This window comes from Lucilia cuprina, chromosome 6 (genome assembly GCF_022045245.1).
Source record: "Lucilia cuprina isolate Lc7/37 chromosome 6, ASM2204524v1, whole genome shotgun sequence".
NCBI lineage: Eukaryota > Metazoa > Arthropoda > Insecta > Diptera > Calliphoridae > Lucilia > Lucilia cuprina.
This window is the reverse complement of record NC_060954.1, coordinates 575718-597222: the sequence shown is the minus strand read 5'-3', so window position 1 is coordinate 597222 and position 21505 is coordinate 575718. Positions and strand designations below refer to the sequence as shown.

At 30.6% G+C, this 21505-nt stretch overlaps 4 protein-coding genes across 9 annotated transcripts; 2 read left to right on the top strand and 2 right to left on the bottom strand.

The window, feature by feature from the left end:
• The first annotated feature begins 172 nt into the window (after positions 1 to 172).
• Positions 173 to 4656, top strand: LOC111678446 (cleavage and polyadenylation specificity factor subunit 1). Its single transcript, XM_023439794.2, has one exon. The coding sequence runs from the start codon at positions 294 to 296 to the stop codon at positions 4593 to 4595; it is 4302 nt and encodes a 1433-aa protein (XP_023295562.2). The 5' UTR covers positions 173 to 293; the 3' UTR covers positions 4596 to 4656.
• On the bottom strand, positions 4586 to 6498 carry LOC111678447 (protein LTV1 homolog). The gene is made up of 2 exons (XM_023439795.2): positions 6340 to 6498; positions 4586 to 6274 (listed from the first exon to the last, which is right to left on the bottom strand). Exons 1-2 carry the CDS (start codon positions 6340 to 6342, stop codon positions 4763 to 4765), a joined length of 1515 nt encoding a protein of 504 aa, XP_023295563.2. The 5' UTR covers positions 6343 to 6498; the 3' UTR covers positions 4586 to 4762.
• A 191-nt stretch (positions 6499 to 6689) lies between these two features.
• Positions 6690 to 9428, top strand: LOC111678457 (early endosome antigen 1). Its single transcript, XM_023439815.2, has 8 exons — positions 6690 to 7016; positions 7091 to 7282; positions 7346 to 7623; positions 7690 to 8040; positions 8103 to 8509; positions 8581 to 8716; positions 8836 to 8952; positions 9020 to 9428. The coding sequence occupies exons 1-8, from the start codon at positions 6908 to 6910 to the stop codon at positions 9314 to 9316; spliced, it is 1887 nt and encodes a 628-aa protein (XP_023295583.2). The 5' UTR covers positions 6690 to 6907; the 3' UTR covers positions 9317 to 9428.
• Positions 9429 to 9549: 121 nt separating this feature from the next.
• LOC111678458 (trehalase) lies at positions 9550 to 21273 on the bottom strand. Of its 6 annotated transcripts, XM_046955371.1 has the most exons (9): positions 21054 to 21273; positions 17877 to 18113; positions 14923 to 14946; positions 13108 to 13291; positions 12156 to 13034; positions 11696 to 12094; positions 11489 to 11642; positions 10503 to 10578; positions 9550 to 9830 (listed from the first exon to the last, which is right to left on the bottom strand). In XM_046955371.1, the coding sequence occupies exons 2-9, from the start codon at positions 17990 to 17992 to the stop codon at positions 9821 to 9823; spliced, it is 1842 nt and encodes a 613-aa protein (XP_046811327.1). In that variant the 5' UTR covers positions 17993 to 18113; positions 21054 to 21273; the 3' UTR covers positions 9550 to 9820. The 6 variants fall into 6 exon arrangements, with proteins under 6 accessions (XP_046811327.1, XP_023295586.2, XP_023295584.2 ...); XM_023439818.2 differs by lacking the exon at positions 17877 to 18113; XM_023439816.2 differs by lacking the exons at positions 14923 to 14946; positions 17877 to 18113; positions 21054 to 21273 and adding exons at positions 13660 to 13868; positions 17430 to 17565.
• Positions 21274 to 21505: the final 232 nt, after the last annotated feature.

Sequence of the window (21505 nt, the reverse complement as noted above, 5' to 3'; positions counted from 1 at the left end):
ATTATACATTATTCGAAATTTTTCTCGATTCGAGCCTCTGATGAGTAGATAATCACAGAAATTTATTTGGTATATTTTTTCTCTATGTGTATCAACAAATCTGTTTCAATCCATGTGTTTCTTTTTCAATAAACAACACATGTAAAAAAAAGTAAAACAGTCTGGCAATACTTTAATGTTTACATTTATACAAGCTGAGTTTTTCTATTTGTGTGTTCCTTGAAAATGTTAAGAAAATAAAATAATTGGTGATAAATAAACAAAATATAAACGAAAAAGAGCAAGTAAATAAAATGTTTTCTATCTGTAAGAATTCACATCCTGCAACAGCAGTTGAATTTGCTATAACATGCCGATTCTTTAACAATATCGAAGAAAATGTGGTGGTTGCCGGCGCCAATATTTTAAAAATCTATAGAATTCATCCAAATATTGATGGAACTCAACGACAGCAAAAGTTAAATCCAAATGATTTAAGAGCGCCATCAAAAATGCGCTTAGAGTGTTTGGCATCGTATACTCTATACGGAAATGTAATGTCTTTGCAAAGTGTAACATTGACGGGATCCATGAGAGACGCACTTCTTATAAGTTTTAAGGATGCTAAGTTGTCAGTTGTTCAACATGACCCAGACACGTTTGCACTGAAAACCTTATCATTGCATTTCTTTGAAGAGGAAGAGATCAGAGATGGATGGACCGGTCGTTATTATATTCCTATGGTACGTGTTGATCCCGATGCTCGATGTGCTGTCATGCTGGTGTACGGTAAGCGTTTAGTTGTTTTGCCATTTCGTAAAGAAAACGGTATAGATGAGATTGAGATGGCAGATGTTAAGCCAATTAAGAAGGCCCCAACTGCCATTGTAGCACGCACTCCCATTCTGGCTTCCTATCTTATTGCACTTCGAGACCTCGATGAGAAAATCGACAATGTTTTAGACTTGCAATTTTTACATGGTTACTATGAACCAACTTTACTAATATTGTACGAACCTGTGCGTACATTCCCTGGCCGTGTAGCTGTCCGCGCTGACACTTGCGTATTGGTTGCGATTTCTTTAAATATACAACAACGCGTTCATCCCATTATATGGACTGTTACGGGATTGCCATTTGATTGTTTGCAAGTATTTCCCATACAAAAGCCAATTGGCGGCTGTTTAGTAACGACCGTAAATGCTATAATATATCTTAATCAAAGTGTTCCTCCATATGGCGTGTCATTGAATAGTTCAGCTGATCATAGCACTAGTTTTCCTCTTAAACCACAAGATGGTGTCCGTATAAGTCTAGATGCCGCTAATATTGCGTTCATAGATGTCGATAAATTAGTTGTATCGTTACGTAGTGGCGAACTATATGTTGTTACCTTGTGTGTCGACTCGATGCGAACGGTACGTAACTTTCATTTCCATAAGGCCGCAGCAAGTGTTCTTACCAGCTGTATGTGTGTAGTTCAAAGTGAATACCTATTTCTCGGATCTCGTTTGGGGAATTCCCTGTTACTTCACTTTACAGAAGAAGATCAAAGCACTGTAATAACATTAGATGAAGTTGAAATGTCTGATGCTAACAATGTGGTAAACGAGGAGTCCCGCAAAGGTCGTCGCATTGAAGATGAGGAACTGGAGGTATATGGGTCCGGAACAAAGACTTCTGTTCAGCTGCGAAAATATATTTTCGAAGTCTGCGATAGTTTGCTCAATGTTGGTCCAATTAATTTTATGTGTGCCGGTGAAAGAGTTGAGTTCGAAGAGGGCGGCACGACATTGCGCCCTCAAGCCAGCCAGTTGTGTGACTTAAAAATAGATGTGGTGGCTTCCAGTGGCCACAGTAAAAATGGCTCCCTATGTGTGTTCGTTAACTGTATTAATCCTCAAGTCATAACCTCGTTCGAGTTAGAGGGTTGCCTTGATGTTTGGACATTATATGACGACGTGAGTAAAAAGACATCTCGACATGACCACCATGATTTCATGATATTGTCTCAACGCACATCAACACTGGTCTTGCAAACTGGCGAAGAGATTAATGAAATTGAAAATACTGGATTCTGTTGCACTCAACCAACAATATTTGTGGGAAACTTGGGACAAAATCGATTTATTGTCCAGGTCACAACACGTTCAGTACGACTGTTGCAGGGAAAGCGTCTCATACAAAACGTGCCGATTGATGAAGGAGCACCTGTGGTACAAGTATCAATAGCTGATCCTTATGTTTGCCTAAGAGTACTTCATGGCAAAGTTATAACACTAGCTCTTCGTGAAACGAAAGGAACGCCTCGTTTGGCTATTAACAAGAATACAATAAGTAGCATTCCGGCAGTTATATCTTTGGCCGCATATAAAGACTTATCGGGTTTGTTTACTACCAAGTCTGATGAGGTCTTAAATCTTACAGGCAGTGGCGGTAATTCATTGTACAGTGGCTTAGGCTATATGAAAGCAGAACCTAACATGAAAATCGAAGATGAAGAAGACTTGTTGTACGGTGAATCAGGGAATGCTTTTAAAATGAATAGTATGGCTGACTTGGCAAAACAATCAAGGCAAAAGAATTCAGATTGGTGGCGACGTTTGTTGGTACAAGTGAAACCTTCTTATTGGTTAATAGTTGCAAGAGAGAGCGGTACTCTGGAAATTTACTCAATGCCCGATATGAAGTTAATGTATTTGGTGAATGACGTGGGCAACGGTGATACGGTTCTTACTGATTCCATGGAATTTGTACCAGTAACTTTAAATCAACAGGACAATAAACAGGGAATTTTATTGAATTGTATGCCACAGCATGTTAACTCTCCTCCTGTGCAGGAAATAGCAATGGTTGGATTAGGAAATAATGGCAGTAGGCCGTTACTCATGATACGAACCCGTCTAGAATTGATAATTTATCAGGCATATCGATATGGAAAAGGTCATATGAAGGTTCGTTTTAGAAAATTACAAAGCATCAATATGTTGGATGAAGATTCGAAACCTATGGACGTTGACGAAGAATATGCTGATTCATTGGATTCATATAATTTACAAGACCGCTACATAAGTAAACTTCGTTACTTTTCAAATATATCAGGGCTAAACGGTGTAGTGGTGTGTGGCCCTAATCCTTGCTTTATTTTTTTGACTGGCAAAGGCGAAATGAGAGTTCACAAAATATTTGGAAATGGATATTTACGTAGTTTTGCGTCGTTCAATAATGTAAACTGCCCACAAGGATTTTTGTGTTTTGATACAACATTCGATCTAAAAATATGTATTCTTCCAACCTATCTTACCTATGACTCACCTTGGCCTGTGAGAAAAGTTCCTCTTCGCTGTACACCCCGTCAAATTGTATATCATAGAGAAAACCGCGTCTACTGTCTCGTCACTCAAACAGAGGAAGCCAGTAACAAATATTTCCGCTTCAACGGTGAAGACAAAGAACTAACAGAGGAGAATAAGGGCGAACGTTTCATCTATCCGAATGCTTCGAAATTTAGCATTGTTCTAATGAGTCCCGAAACCTGGGAAATAGTTCCAGATGCATCAATTGAGTTTGAAAATTGGGAACACGTTACAGCATTTCAGATAGTAAAGCTTGCATATGAAGGTACCCGGTCGGGTCTTAAAGAATATCTGTGCATTGGAACGAACTTTAACTACAGCGAAGACATAACGTCTCGCGGAAACATTCACGTTTACGATATAATTGAGGTAGTGCCCGAACCCGGTAAACCATTGACTAAATTCAAACTGAAAGAAATATTTAAGAAGGAACAAAAGGGTCCCGTGTCGGCTATTGCAGACGTCCTAGGTTTTCTGGTTACAGCGCTGGGTCAAAAAATTTACCTTTGGCAATTAAAGGACGATGATTTAATTGGAGTTGCATTTATTGATACTAATATTTATGTTCATCAAATAATTTCTATAAAATCTCTGATTTTAATTGCTGACGTTTACAAATCTGTTAGTTTACTTCGTTTTCAAGAAGAGTTCCGCACATTGTCATTGGCTTCGAGAGACTTTAATCCATTAGAAGTTTATGGAGTGGAGTTTATGGTGGACAATTCAAATCTTGGTTTTCTTGTTACCGACGCTGAAAGAAATTTAATTGTTTATATGTATCAACCTGAAGTTCGAGAGTCAATAGGAGGACAAAAACTGTTGCGCAAAGGTGACTTTCATCTTGGACAGGCGGTTAACACCATGTTTAGAGTGCAATGTCACCAAAGAGGTCTCAATCATCGCTATCCATTTATGTATGAAAATAAACATATGGTGGTTTATGGGACTTTGGACGGTGCCATTGGCTATTGTTTACCACTGCCTGAAAAAGTATATCGCCGATTTCTGATGTTACAAAATGTCCTGCTGTCTTACCAGGAGCATCTGTGTGGCTTAAATCCAAAAGAGTTTCGCACAATAAAAATGTCGAAGAAACTTTCTCTCAACCCAAGCCGCTGCATAATAGATGGGGATTTAATATGGTCATTCGCCAACATGACTGTTGCGGAACGTAATGAAGTATCTAAGAAAATTGGAACAAAAACTGAAGATATCTTAAGCGACCTACTAGAAATTGAAAGACTAACAGCAGTGTTTTAGAATTACTTTATATATACAAAAAATTAAATAAAACCATTGGCTGGTGCCAATAAACATAAAATTCATTAGTTTTACTGTGTTTTTACATTACAACAAGTACATAGTAGTTTGTATGTACCAAAAATTTACAAATAATCGCTCTTAAATTCTAATTGATTGTATGTCCACTACAAAATTGTATTTCCTTGCTGGTTTAAACGTTGGTTTAATTTTACATGAGTTTGCCGCTTCTTTTCTTCTTTAAATGCCTCAGCATTGGCCTTTTTCTCAATACGCCTTTCACTGCGGTATTCTTTTAGTAGTCTTTTGCGCTCCTTCTTTTCCTCGGGAGTTTCATCTTTTGGTCTTATAGACAGAACACTTAGAGTAGATAGAACGGATTTAGCACATAGTGATTTGGGTCCCGAATTGCCGTTCTGGTCTGCGCTGTTGTCGAGTTTGGCCAAAGCCTTTGCGGTAAGTTGGTTAGTATCACCATGTAAGACATGTAAAGGCATGCCTGTTTTAGGATCTATATCAATTTTTTGTACTCCTTGTGGAATAGATGACGAACAAGACGTATTTCGACTTCTACGTTTTGGCTCGTCAATCAATTTGGGATGATTGTAAATGTTGGAACATGTTGAGAGAATTGATTCACAATCCCATTTCTTTTCTTTAGGATCCTCTACCTCAACTTCTTCTAATTCCTCGTTGGGATCATTATCACCATCAACAACGTTTCTATACTTTTCTAAACGTTTCTGATCCCATTCTTTATTGTATTCAAGAATCTGATCTGATTTTTTAAATTGTTTCAAGCAATTTAATACATATGGATGCTTCTGGCCCCAAGAACCCTCAATTTCTTCTGTGGCAAGATCACCCAGTTCCGGATCATCATAAGTGGCGTAGAAGCGTTCAAATCGATCATCCAAAAGTGTAAGCTGTTCATTACGTCTTATAACACTGGAGGACATGGAGTATTCGGTAAACTGTGACTTTGTTTCTTCATTACCAAAACGACGTTCTCTCATTAGAGGACCCAAGCGATCCATTAACTCATCGTCATTCTCATCAAAATCGTCATCATCATCCATTAAATCATCAGAATCAAACTCTTGACTTTCGTCATCATCATCAGATCCGTAAGAATCCTCTTCATCATCTTCACCGTCGCCCATGGCCTGTATTACGAAATCATCTTCTAAAACGTTATCTTCATTTTCGAAATCGAAATCATCATCTAAAGCGGCTACTACATCTGGATCCCAATCTGGACGCGGACCAACCTGAGGCACAGCCTTGTTCAGCATACCTTCATCTTCCTCAAACTCGGTAGCAAACACTGAGCTAGGCAAGTTCAATTTTGGAGCAGTGGTCACTCTGCCTTCATCAATACGTTTTTTAGCTTGATTAGGATTTTCAACGTATTCCCAAACTACCTCTTGTTCAGGCTTTTTTAAATGCTGTAAATAGTCGTAATCATCGTCGAATTGAATTCCATACTTTTGTTGTTCTTCCTTTCGCTTGACCGGATCAAGTTCACTAGTTTGTTTATGAGGCTGACGAGCACCTGCCTCCACCAATACACGTTGGGGTGCTTCAGCGTCCGTAACTAAGGGATCATGCTGACTTCTGTGTACCAAATGAAATGTCACTGCATTTTTTCGATCGATGAAAGCCTTTTTGCCTTTGCCCTAAACAAACAGAAAACTTGTTAGTAAATAAGAATATAAAGTAAATGCTAATATGTAAATAATACCATTTTATATTCGACAACTTTTTTATGATAACTTTAAATTAAATTTAATGTAGATTTTAGAACTTTTTAATTTCTTTTTAACAAAAACAAAACACATGTGGATCACTGAAAATTTAGTGGAATAGGGTACACAGTTTTTAGTGGTGCCATATTTAGAGAAAATAAATTATTTGTAATCGAATGACAACATTAAATTTTGTAAGCCCAGAAAATCACCAAATCATCACAGTCTGGCAACGGTGGAAAAAAAATAAATGAATGCAAAATTTTTTGGAAACTGATTTTCTGCAAGATGTTTAATATGGAGGATTGGGTCAAATATAGGTTGATCCTAGTAAAACTTGGAGAAAGGATTTGTTTTTAATTTTTAAGAAAGAATAATTGAAAACTTAGCCGGCTTACAGTAGATTTTAAGCCGCTGCCGAATTGTTGGTGTTTGTCGCCACCTCCTTTAATATTTGTCGGCGCAGGGTTCTGTCTGGCAACGGTGGAACAAAAATAAAACAAATTGCAGGGAATAAATTGCAGGAAAATTAAGATGTGCTAAAAACAAAATTGTTACCAAAAAATGGAGGAAAGCGATTTAAATACTAGACAGACACATGGTCCTCATGTTAGTGAGTTACCCAAAAGTAGTACCGATGGAGAAAGTGGGAGTGGCTCTTGTACAAGTGCAGGTAAACAATATTGTGTATCATCGAGTTTTACCAATAAATGTACACATTAATTTGTACTTTGTATATCTAATTAGATTTGTTGCAAAAAATACGTGAACTGGAGGAAGAAAATCGGAAAATGCAATATGGATTCAATAGCCAAAGAGCGAAGCTAAAAGAACTGTTTGTGCAAAAGGAACGTGAACTAGAGGAGATGAAATCCAAAATGATAGTAGCTGAAGTAAAAGCACAGGAGGAGATATCGTCTTTGCAACAGTTGGTGCAAGGTTTGGATTACTACTACGGGGTAAAATAAAATGTATTAAAATTGTTTATATAAATCTTTTTAGAAACAATTGAAGAGTCTGCTATTTGCAAGTCTGAATTGGAGCACTTGAAGGAGGAAACAATTCGATATCGACAATTAAACGAAAGCTTGATGCAGCAACAACAGACAAATTCCAACAGTTCCCAAGAGTTAAGTAGTTTGGCTCCACAAGTGTTGAGTCAGGTGAAAAAAACGATAGTTAGGAAATTTGGTGTAGACACAACCAATTCAGTCCTAGGGACAAGTTTTGGCCAAGAAATTCCTGCAGAAGAAAGCAAAAATAAAGGTGATGGAAAATATGTAAGTCTGTAAATTACAGTAATCGGACATCTTGAGAAATATTTTGTAATTTTACTTTCTTAAAAGACTCACGAGGATTCGGAGGTGTTAGGTTCAATTGTTACGCAATTACACGAAGAAATGAAGGCTTTGAAAGAAAAACTTCGGGAGGCTGATGAAAAACTTCGTGCCACACAAACTGAAAAAAATTCCGATACAATTTCAAATTGTAAAAACTGCGCGAACTTAGAGCAGAAAATAGAGGAATTGAAAGCTAATGCTGCTGAAAAACAGGAAGAATTTGATAACTTGAAAAAACAATATGATGAATCTGTTAAAGATTTGGAAAAGGAAGCAGCCCTAAGAGCTGGTCTAGAAAATCAGTGGCAAGAGAAAAGAGAAGCTCATAAGAACGAAGTCCATATTCTTAGGGAACAAGTAATTTTTGGTTTTGTTTCAGAAAATTCCAGTTGCTTAACTTTTCATTTTACTTTTTTCAGGTTACCTCTAATGAACAACAACTACTAGAGTTACAGCAAAAATTTTTAGAAACCAAAGATGAGGTAATGCGTCAATTGCAACGCGTCAGCGACGACAGGGAAAAAGTCAACAAACACTTGGAAACTTTACAAGCTGACAATGACTTTTTATCTGGACGGTATTTAGCAACAGCAGAAGAAATCGAAAATCAATACATCAATCTACCAAATACGATTGAAGAATTGCACGAAGTCATTTTAAGGCAACAAAATGAGTTAATTCAAGCTCGTTTGGGTTGTGATTTCGAAAAAAATCGATGTGTAACATCTTTGGATGAAATCCAAATTTTGCGAGATCAGTTGGAAGCCAGTAACAATGAAAGGATTCAAAACAAGAAAAAGTACCAAGCGGAAACAAAATCACTCCAGTAAGTCTCAAACATTTATTTTCTACTCAATAGTATTTTTAATATCTCTTATTTTGTATTATAAAATTAAGAGATCGGATAACTCAACATTTAGTAACATTACAAAACTGCGAGTTAGCAAAAACAGCATTAGAGCGTAAAGAAAGTGAATTAAATAGACAAATATCTGAATTCAGGGTAGAAATTATAGAGCTACAAGAGCAAAATGTAAGTAAACACTTAATTCAGTTTGATTCAGACCCTTATCTTAAGTGCAAATCATCAAAAATTAAATTTCAAATACACACGCGGCAAAAACATTTCATTTCACAATTATTTTGTCATAGGAAAAACTTAGTAGAAATTATGCAGATGCTAAGGCTAAAATAAAAAATCTGCAGGACGATTTAGTTACCAGTGAGCAAGTACAAAAAGATTTCGTTCAATTATCACAAACTTTACAGGTATAATCTGAATGGTGCCTTTTTAAATTTTAAGCACAGATATTTGTATAATAGAACACTATTTCAGGTGACATTGGAACAACTAAGGCATGCTGACTCTGAAGTACGCTGGCAAGATGACGATGACGTTGCCAATTGTCCAACGTGTAATAATCATTTTACAGTTACCGTACGTAAACTACATTGTCGTCATTGCGGCCATATCTACTGTGACAAATGTTTAACAAAAACTGTACTATCTGGACCACGGCAGCGGCCAGCACGAGTCTGTGATATTTGCCATACGTTGCTCACTCCCAATATAGCACCCTATTTCAGCCAAGAGTCTGCCCAGCAATCATCGGTGTCCACTAATAACTCTTAGATTAAGAGCGTATGAGCTAGAGAAAAACAAAAACAAAAACAAATGTTTGTACAAGTACATTCATTATAAAATTTATTACATTTTTCTCAATAAAATTTCATTTTAAATTCTATCTATACACGTTTTATTATTTTCCCCAACTTTAAATTGGAAGCCACAATTGTTTCAACTTAAATCCTGTAACAATGTATTAGAATTCAAATAATAAAGGAGCAAAATATATACAAAGTTAGTTTTAGAAATATCATTTAAATTTACATTGTTTTAGTTCACAAATACTGTATTTTATATGTACATATGTTGATTGATTGCAATTTGCATTTAATATTGTTGAGGAACAAGGCTCATGATCAAGCATCGTTAAGCCCTGATGTATTGACTCTTATGTTTAAATGTTGAAATTTATATTTTATGTTATGCGGTTTTTATTAAAAATACTTTTTTAAAAAGTAGTATTTACTTGAAATTAACGAATTAGATCATTAGCCAAATATCATTGCAGCTTTATTTTTTCCTAAAAAAATAATTTATTTTATTAATATTCAACTAGTTAAAACATGTCGATAAAATAAAACGATAAACTTCAACTGATTAACAAAATCATATACAAATACAACAACATGCCTATAGTTAATCAATTTGCAAAAAATTTTCTTTCCAACTGAAGGTTTTCACAAATTATACTATAACATATTAGTTGAGAAAATACATTAATAAAAACAATACTATTTTACTTTGATTTAATTTTTTTTTTTAATAATAAACTGTGAATGCTTCTGTTAACACTAATCCACTTGGCTAAAATAAGGTTAAACTCTAAAGTATATAGTATCTTACACATGCTTAAGTTTGTTAATTTTAATTAATTTGTTAACACAACTAGTTGTTTAGTCAGTTTTATTAATGTTATACTTATTTAATAAATATTTTAATACTGCATTTCAATTCAAGTGAAACACTAATACTTTTATACAAATACAATCATATAATAATTATAAAACAAATATTGACAAAAATTGTAATGATTTCCGCTCTTCAACAAAACTAACAAAGGCCGTGCTTGTAAAATAACTGAAAATAAACAAAAATGTTTAAAATTATTTTTTTATATTAGATAATATAAAAATTTGTATTGCAGTTCAAACTGGTAACCAATTAAATTATTAATATTTAGTACTTACCCTACCAAATGAACCCTCCAAGTATTATGGCAACTATTGCTACGCTAGCCACACTTAATATACTCCACATTTTTAGACTTCCTAAGAAATTTTGATTTTAAATAGAATAATAATAAGAAAAGATTCTAACATTTTTCGCACTTTTACATAAACACACATAAATTTGTACATACTTACATATGTACATAAAAATTATGAAAATTTGTTGTTTACACTGAACACGAAATTTTAACATCAAATTTTTATCAGTGAATATGAACACGAAATTTTAACTTCTAATTTTAATCAGTGAATATGAAAATGGTTAAGTAATTGTTGCCGGTTTTTAATTTTAAACATGAAAATAAATGTTTATACTGATGTTGAATGAATTTTACTTATAATTTGAAACCCTGTGCAATAATTTAAACACTTTTGACTACCAACTTCAGATGTGTGTGTGTGTATTTATATCTTTATAAAGTGCAATCGTTTTTTTTATTTTTTTCACTAATACTTGCTAAAGATAAATCAATATTCAATATTTATAGTTCTCTAGCGACGCGAAATTTATGTTTGAAATATGCGTGTATTTACGTGAAGTTTTAATTCCATGGATATTGGATGCTTCAAAAAAGATTGTTTGCAATGATTTCAAATTGTAATAGAGACGTTTAATTCACATGTGTATATGAAATGATTTTCTTTATTTTTAACTGTTCTGAAACCATACAATCGACACAAATGATTAATGTATACAATACAATTAAGATAAGAATTAAATAAGTATAATTATATGACATTAAATAATTACTATTTTTCATGAGATTCTATTCTATTTAATATTTTTAAAGAGCAATCATAATAAAAGATAAATGTTTAAAATTTGATATGAGTTCAAGATGAAAACGACAGCGAACGAGAGAGCACATTTACATTATGATAACAATGTTGATAATTTTATTAATTTTTGTCGAAATTATCTAGTTTGTGATGTCTGTTTCAGAATTACCTCCGCCATTATCATTATTATTATTTGCAGAAATTGAGATCTCGCGACCGTACTGATTGAGGAACTCTATTATAACTCCATTTGACCATCCAAAACCTTTTTGGACCCCATATTCTCCACCACCGCCATGCCCTCCAAATGTTTCAGCATTATACTGCAAGATTAAAAATTGTATACAATTCAAGTTACATAACTTCTCATGCTTACCTTTTCAAACATGGCTCTAGTCTCGCTATAGGCTTTAAAGTTTGATTTTACCCATCGATGACCCCAGCTTTTTGATAGATTTTTAGCACCTTCGGTGCCCAAATTTTCCAAACCCTTTACAATTATATATTGCATGGGAGGCCAAACGTTGGGAAAGTCCCATTGTTCACCTGTGCGATAATCAGTATTGGGTACACCACCAGGATAGCTGTCCAGTTTCATTTCAGCAATATACTTTAATACTGATGCCGAAATTTTCTCCGATAAACTAGAGTTGTAGGCCTTTGTCCATAAGGGTGATAAATTAGTGGGTACGAAATAGTTTCGTGATTTATTGTTAATAAGATCATAATCAAGCCATACACCTACATCTTCGTTCCAATGAACGGCTTCAATTGCCTAAAAACAAAACATAAATACAAATCTATTATAAAGATAAATTGAATATTTGTAAAAATACCTCAAGTATATAAGCAGCTTTATTTTCATAATCATTCGATTTAGCCTCGTTACCAGATAATTTATAATATTTGGCGATAATTTTAGCATTCCAATACAGAATGGCATTTAATTCTACAGGAACTATAGAGCGAGTTTTCAAGTTTGTCAAGTTACCCTCACGAGTGCCTTCGTCGTTGACGAACCAACGCGAACTAAAGTCCATACCGGACTCAGCAGCAGCTTTCAATTCATTGTAATGGGCTTCTTTTTCTTCATCGGTGGGAAATACTTTAGATGTCTCCACATCTTCCCGATAGGATTCTGGACGTGGGCCTGGCGCTGAGTTGCTATAAGCACATATATTATAACCCTTAGCCTGTACTGTGTGATTATTCATCCAGTACTCGAATTCGTGTTCCAAAACATCTAAAGCATCTATACCGAATTGTTGGTCTTTTGTAAATTCAACATAAGCATCGATCATGGCTGCTAATAGTGGAGGCTGAGAACGACCAGCGTAGTATATGCGTCCACCATTGGGTATAAAGCCAAATCTTTGTACTATGGACATGAAATTTTCCAACATTCCTTTTGCCGTATGTGTCATTTCCGAGTACAAAAGACCTCTAATAATCCAGTATGAATCCCAATAATAAAATTCAATAAAACGTCCTCCCGGTACAATAACTGGATGATCGACCGGTATAATTGAATAGAAATGGGGATTTTGGTGGACGTCATCAATCATTTTGCGTCCCAATTCTTTCCATATAGCATTCAAATCTATTCCCCATTGTTTTAAGTCAGGATCGTTAATATTCTCAAGGAAAGCTGGGTGGTCTGTCCAATCATCAGGCATCCAAGGAACAAATTCTTTGCCTAAATCATCGAAATGATCCTAAAAATCAATAAAATGTTATTGAATAATTTTGAAAAATAGTTCACTTAATAAGTTTCGATAATAAACTTACATTTACGAATTGGCGAATATCGTCTTGTGATGGATCATTATTTTTTGACTCCATGAATGCCTCAAACTCCGTAATTGTTTGTTCTGGTGTAAACTTCAATTTCATGTCAACGAATGTCTTTGAATCCTCGAATAAATGGGCCATTTGTATAGTATGTAAGAGATTTCCATGACAGTAAATTTGGCTAGAGTCAAAAAACAAGACGTAATAATAACAAATTATTTAATTTTAATATATACTAACGTGTGAATTTAACAAAACAGAAAAATAAATAAATAGAGTTCTGCTTTGCTTGAGTATTTGGTTGACGGTGTGTATGCGATAATTTCGATCAGTGTTTTAATAAACAGAATTTATTTGTTGACAATGCAATTTTATTATAATTATTGTTAATTTTACTGTTTATGTTGTTCTTGTTCTTATTTTATATTTTGGACTGCAAATTTGTTTTGTTGTTTTTTGCTTAATTTTAAATATTATACAAATTTAAAGAATATCTTGTTTAAATTGCAACACTTGTTCATATATTGTATTTTCCATGGTGACACTTACCAAGCAGGGGTTTCATCTTCTAATGCATCTCTTTTTTGTATTGCGTTGTCAATATTTAGATTTCTAGCGCTAATAATTCGAACACAACCAACATTTAGTAATGCCAAAATTAAAAGCCTTAAAGGCAATATCCGCATTATAAGCATTTTACTTTTTAATTTATCTTATTATTATTTTTTTTTTTTTGCGGTAAAACTTTTTTCCGATACCTGTTTCAATCACGTTTATTTTTGAATATTTTATATTAAATTGTTTAATTTATGTTAATATTATGACAAATACATATATCTTCTACTTGTTTCAAAAATTACAAAATTTTCTTTGGAATTTATTTGAATTTTGACAGAATTTGTTAAAATGTTAATAAAAAAAATCTTTTCCTTACTCGCTGTAACAACTGACAGCGGCGGTCAGCCGTGTAATGACTCTAATTGTTTAAGATTTGTGTTTTATATATATGTATAAATCGTTTTTTATATATTTTATTATATTTTTTTTTTTGCACGATTACTCGTATTTATTTATACTCAGTCGCATTGTTATTCATACTAAATTTATTGTTCAATTTTCCTCTCTATTTTAAGTATACAGTTAGGACAAAATAAATAGTAATGTTTTTATTACAAAAAACTGTAGCTAAGTAGCAATCTATTACTACTGGTAAAAAATTTACTTAAAATGATTTTATTATGTCGCTTTTGCAATTTTTTATTTCTTATTTAAAGAATTTCTTTTTCAGTTTTGTGTTTTTTTTTTTTTGTAATTTTGCTATTTTTTCTCCCGGCACTGTAAATCATTTTTATGGCGCCCCGTTATGTTTAAATAATATAATATAAATAACTATTGAATACCATTGTTAACTTGTTGTTTCATTGTTTTTATACCAATTGAAATGAAGAAGTTATTTGAAAATTTAAAAGTAAAACCAAATACTCTTATAGTTTTTTCCATGTCATACAAATAATATAAATAAATATATTATTTATTGGTCAAGATAAAGCATAAGGAATATATTGGTTGGACAGTGGGTTACCTTAACACATTGATGCCATTTTTGTTTTATCTATCTCGATTTGAGGTGTTTTCTTTATTAAACAAACATTTTGTTTATTAATAAAATTTATAAAATTATCTTTTAAGTATTTACACCTTGACATAACTAACTACAATTTAAACATTTTGTAAACGAGTACTAGAATGTCAACCGTTGATAGCGAAATTTATTCAAACTGTTAATTAATTTAATGTAAATTGTATACTTACAATTGAGGCTTTTCCGATATTATGCTAAAAGTAAAAAAGAAAGAATAAGACAAATAAAACATTTAAAGATTTTATTGAATATTCGTTTTTAATACGTGTATATTATATTAAATAATAAACAATGTATAAAACATATTAAAAATTGCACAAAAAATGCTTTTTAAAGTACATTATTTTTCCCAGTGTACAAAATTGTATAAATATTTGTTAGCTGATTTTAGGCATAACGAGGACATATTAAAATATTTTCGTTTTTATTGTTAAGTAAAAACCGTTGATTTTAAATAAAATTTAAAAACAATGGAACGTGATTAATTATTAAAGAAAAATACTTAAAAAGTTAACAGGAATATTTTAATTATTTTAATAACTTTTAATGACAAGAAAACGTGACATCAAACTTGCCAGTATACAGATGTATATAAACAAAAATCGGTCAAAAAATATATAAGTATGTATTAGTAAATGGTCAACATTTTTAATCTGAAAAACTCTTTAGTTTTCCTAAACTAATCGAGAATTCAGATACAATATATATGAGGAGACAACTAACCTTTTCGTAAATAATAACTAAGGTAGTAATTTTAACTTTTAAAATACTTTTTTTTATAAATATATTAATACAAACACGTGTAAGGAAGCTAATTATTTGTTTTAATTTATTTTGAAATGTTTATAAGGAAATGAAATTAAAAAATAAATGTAAATATTTAAGTATTTTTCTCATAAGAATATGGGTATAGTTTCCTTAATGTGTATTAGCTTTACTGGCTACGATTCAATGATCTTTTTTAAATCAATTGTAAAAAAATATTAAGTTATTTTTAGCTAAAGCTAAAAAAATTCTACATATTTGTGTTAATATTTTAACTATTAATGTACATACATTTTTAATAACAGTTTTGTGTTATTGTCAACAAACTCAACGTCATTAAATAATTCAATTTATTTAAATATGTATGTACAACAAACAGTTGAACAACAGATATGTAGTTTAACATAAAAACATTCATGTGTGCAAATTTTAGCATGATGATCTTTTTGAATAATTTAAGTCACGTTTACTGGTAATTCCTATTATTATGTATTATTAGTATTATTGTACTCATTTCTCACTATTATTCTTTATTCAATGAATTCAATTTATTGTACTATAGTATAGTATTAATAATCTCAGAAGAATATGAATATTATAGTTTTATGTATAAATTTTTATATATCACGAGATATCATCATAAATATAATAATCAAACATCGCACTAACCAGTTTAATTGTAATTCCCAATACCAAAATCTCATTTTATTTAAAAATTAAATTTGTAATTAATATTGTAAACGTGTGCTTTAATACTGTTATCAACAAAAAAACTTGATTTCTTATCATTTCAATAAGTAGTCTAACACCTCTCTTAACAAACGTATATTTTTGATTTGTAATTTGTTTCAAAGATATAACAAGTTTTAAAAAAATATATTAATTGTTTACAAACACTCTTGGTACACGACACACATACAAAAATATGTTCATGTATTGGATGAATGACAGTTATTGCTTGCGTATAAGTAATTTTGTATTTACATTGTTACTCATACGTTCTCAGTTTTAGGAATTATATCCCATGTAATACTTTTTTCCTTATATATGAATTTTGAGGTCGAAAACGTTAATTTATCTTGGCAAAGCATCTTAAGTTATTTATAAAAACATTTTTTTTGTAATTTTACATATTTTCAAATTAAACGTAAAAAATTTATTTACAGAAACACAAAGAAACGCTCAAGTCTTAGTACAAGTAAACTTAAATAATAAATTGTATACCTAAAATTTGTAGTGAATTCGTTATAATTAAAAATAACTGACAAATTAAGAAATTTTGATAATAGTATTGCCTGCTAACTCCGTTTGTATTAACTACAATGGTGAAATACATTTATTACACTTAAATAAAGGGGATTTTTTAACTCAATTTTAAAGTTTCATAATATGTATGTAAATAAACTTGCATATGCAGTTTGTAGCTTAAAAAAACTAAATCATACAATAATCAAATCAAAAAAATCCCCTAAAAACTTCAATAAGGAAATATAAGGTTATTTTTAAATCTCTGTTAACAGTGCACAAACAAGTTGCTGCAGAGTTGTTCATATGATAACAATTTTTGAGTCTAAATAAAATCAACTTCATATATCAACAGTTAATCAATAATATTTAACACATATCCGCTCATTAAGTTCAATTGACTAATAAAAGTAGTTTATAAAATAAATATAAATTTACGCAGAATTAATATTTTTAACAAATCCATTGGCTTTATAAATTCCCAAGAAAATTATATGATTATAATTTTAAAAATATAAAAGAAAGCAATTAGTATTTTTTTGGTTGTTTTAAGTTTTTAGTAAATTTGCACTTTATTTTCCACTTCATTAAAATTTAACGACTGAATAATTATTTTTGTTTTATGCATGTTAGATGAAAAATATATAATTTAAAAGAAAACACACACAAACTCAAAACGATAATAATTGTTGTATTTTATTGTTTAGATTTTTGTTTATTTATTTTTATGATTATAACGGATTAGACAGAATGCAAAAAGAATAATTTTATATTGTAACGAATTTTCGTTGCTCACGGTTTGAATTCAAACGCCCAACTGATATTAATACGTCGATTGTTTCGCTAAAGAAAACTCTTTTCGTTTAATGCACTTGTATTGTCAAACAAAATATACAAATACATACAAATTTTTGTATTAATATTGTTGTTGTTGTTGTTGTGCAATTTAGCTATTTGTATTGTCATAAATTTTAATGGTAATAAAAAGATTTTTGTCTGTAACTTTAAAAGGAAATAAGTTAAAAATAGGACCAGATTTGCCTCTAACATCTTTGTAAAGAATTAAAATTGAAAAAAAAATATATATACATATAATAATTAGGTATTTATTTACCTGTTTGTATTGTAAAAAAATCTGTTTAGTCCCCTTACATTCCACCCAACCGACTTGATCAGACCTTTTATATATATGGATTGCTGTAGACACTTTGTTGTAGTTTTAATAAACATTTTACTCTCTTTATATTTTACAATTTTAAAAATGCTATTTTATAGTAATACGTTATTATTTTAGTGTCACTAAATGCTGCAATTATTGTTCACTTATCAGTTTGGTGAGTTTTATACTAGACTGAAAAATGTTTTATAAAATTGATCAATTAAAATCTTTATCTCTCTATACATTTAGTTTCAAATAGAAATAACTATGTACATATGTATGTTGGTATTAAAAACTTATATAAAACGTGTGTATAAAAATAAATATTGCATTTAATTAAACCTCGATTCTAACAAAGTTCATATAGATTTAATACATATTGGTTGTAGCTATCTATCTGATTATTATTTATTATTAACATTTAAAATGTTATATCCTATTCGTAAGAATAAGTTATTTCAAAGGGCAGGGTTCACATGTCATTCAAAAAAGATTGTAATCGCAATAGAATTAAAATTTCGAATATATAATCTGTAAAACTAGAAATTTTAACAATTTAATTCTATTTATATTGCTATCTTAATGATCACGTGATTTGCAAAAACGATAAAAATTTTAAACTGACCAAAATTTATATAAATTTAAAAATAACATTAGTTGTACAGTTATTTTTGGTAACGGTATTAGCTGCTCAACCTTGATTTTTATGTTAAGACAACAATAATTAAATGAACATATTTGTGCAATTCTGTTACATTACAAATATTTTATGAATTAGAGAAAAAAGCCTTATTTATAAGATAAAACCAAAACCTAGAATCTTATGTAAATAAAAAACAGTGAATGTTTAATACGATAGACTAAATAAATAATTCACAAGTGTAGACTACAGATTAAAAAGAAAAAAATACAATAAAGTCAAAATGTTTGTACTGAGAAAACAGTTGAAACGATACAATTATCACGTCATTTCCCTCAACCCCTTAGCTGTAGAAACAAGCCCACAAGACAACGACACACCGCCAAATCTCAACCAATCATAGATCGTTTAACTAGTCATGCAAAACAAGTCTCGTTTTTCCTTTAACAAATGTCCACAAGTAGATGCAGCCGTTGTGACGTTGATTAAATAGAAAAAAACCTGTATTCAAATATTTTTTTCTTTCTATTAACAGATGTGTTTTTTTTCGTTTGTTTTGTTTTTATAAATAGGTATTAAATAAATTACATTTCTGAGGTTTGTATACCAATACGTGTATCGCTAATTGGTGTTGTAGTTAAATAACACTAAGGTACTGCTGCTAACTTAAAACGAGACGTTTTTTTTCTTTCTAATTTTAATACAAGTATAATTCGATATTTTAATTGAATGTGTTTTTTTTTTTTTTTGTACATTGATTGTTGAAAATGTGAAAAAAGTAAAGTGACCTTGAATTAAATAGTCAGAGATTAGAAAAAAAAGAACTTAAAAGCTGCAGTTGTAACTAAAATAGATAATTGTTTAAAAAATACTTTTTTTGTTATAAAATGTATAGCATATCTTAGGGATAAATATATAAAATAATTTAATTTTTAAGTCGTGTTTATCAACATGTAAATAGCTAAGCGTTTAAACTGCAGTTAATTTTGAAAATTCCAATTATCGTTACAGTTCGCATTCTCTAGGTATATAGCATACGTAGGTAGGCGCATACGTGATCATGCAATATTTATTGTAATTTCCCTTTTTAGATTTGACACCAGATTATTATTAAAGAGTAAAAAAATTTATACATTTAACTTCATTATTAAATAGATAATTCTAATAGTTTTCTAAATAATTTACTTTGTTTTATTATACATTAGCGAACACAGACATCGTACTCTAGGGTCAATTGCATACAAAAACTACAACGATATCTTTAAAAAATGTAAATACGTAATTAAACATTTTACCAAAACGTATCGTATTGTTGACGTTTTATTGTAATTAAATAATGTGATAAGATAAAATCTACTACTGAGTCATAATTACAATAAAAAATGAGAATAAACAATTACTACTATTTTTAGTTTGAGAATAAAGTTATTTAAAGTTTTTACTTAGATTTGATTTCCCAAAATGAGGAACAAATTTACACAAATAATAATTATGGAAAATTCTATGATTAGATTTAAACAAATATTATATATATACAGTTCAATAATAACTCTTAACTAAAGACACATCAATTTTTTAATCTTTAATGAAATCTTTAGATAATGTACTGTTGAATCAGAACTAATGGATTTGAAGTAGGCATTTAATTTAATTTGACAATTGTAAAGAAGTGGCGCTTTATTTAAGTTTTATACATACATATGTATAACCCTTGGAACCAGATATGTGTTGAATTTTTGTTATTAACAAACAAAAATTTTACTACGTGTGTATTTCAAAGAAATTGTTTAATAATAAAATACCTGTATGTATAAATACTTTCAATAATGCAATGTCAACAGAAGTTTAAACCATACAAACGAACATGTCTATTTACTCATTTGTTGGTAGCATTAGGGTGATTTTTAAATTAAAACATTTATTGTTTTAAAAACGATTCTTTTTTAGTTATAGAAAAATGGAGAAACATTTAGAAGTCCTGTCTTCTGGGAAAAGATTAAATTACTGTTTTTTTCAAATTTTTGGTTTTCGAATTTATTTTGGAATAATAAACTTAAAACAATACTGCGGTGAAGATCATTGTTTGACAAAAAAATAATCAAGAGAAAGAGCTCAACAAAATATTAATTTTGTGCATTTCAAGAAATGAAACAATACACACACACCCTTCTAAAATTTAAAACAAGTTTCTTGCCTTTAGTTGTTGATCCGGTAAGTAAGTTCATCCTAAGATAAATATTTAATTTCTTATTGAACTTTGAATATTAAAAAACAACAAATAATATGATTACAATGCGATAATAATGAAATGCTGGTAACACTGGGTTTTTTCACTTTTTCTGATAAAACGTTGCACTTTTTTTGCATAAGACAAACAGCTATTTGCATAATAGAACATGATTAAACTTTATTTTTAAATTATGCAATTTTTAATTTATATATTTTGTAATTTGTTAAGTATTCTATAGGTTTTTTTTTTAAATATCACTTACTTTAAACTCATTTTGTACAGTTATAGATGTTGATACTCTCTCCCTTTTATGAAAACTATTTGTTCTTTTGCACTGTTTTAATTTTTTAGTTATTTCTGAACAATTTTATTCTTTGTTTTTTTATTTATTATTTTATTACAACACGTTTAAGAGAAGAAAGTAGCGACCGCAGTGAAATATAGTTCAATGTCTGACAGCTGCTTAAAATGTAATGATGGTCAAAAGCGTCTGGTGTATTGTAAATAAATGAATAAATAAATACAACACTACTCGTTCGTACAAAAACTCAGTTCTTCTATATATATATACGAGTACGATATTCATACAGGTCTCTTAATTATTGTATCGTTGCCAACCACCAACACACTCACTAATACGATTTTTGCAAATTTTTTTTCGTTCATATTGAATGTGAATATAAACAAACAAAATAAATATATATTTACATCCAT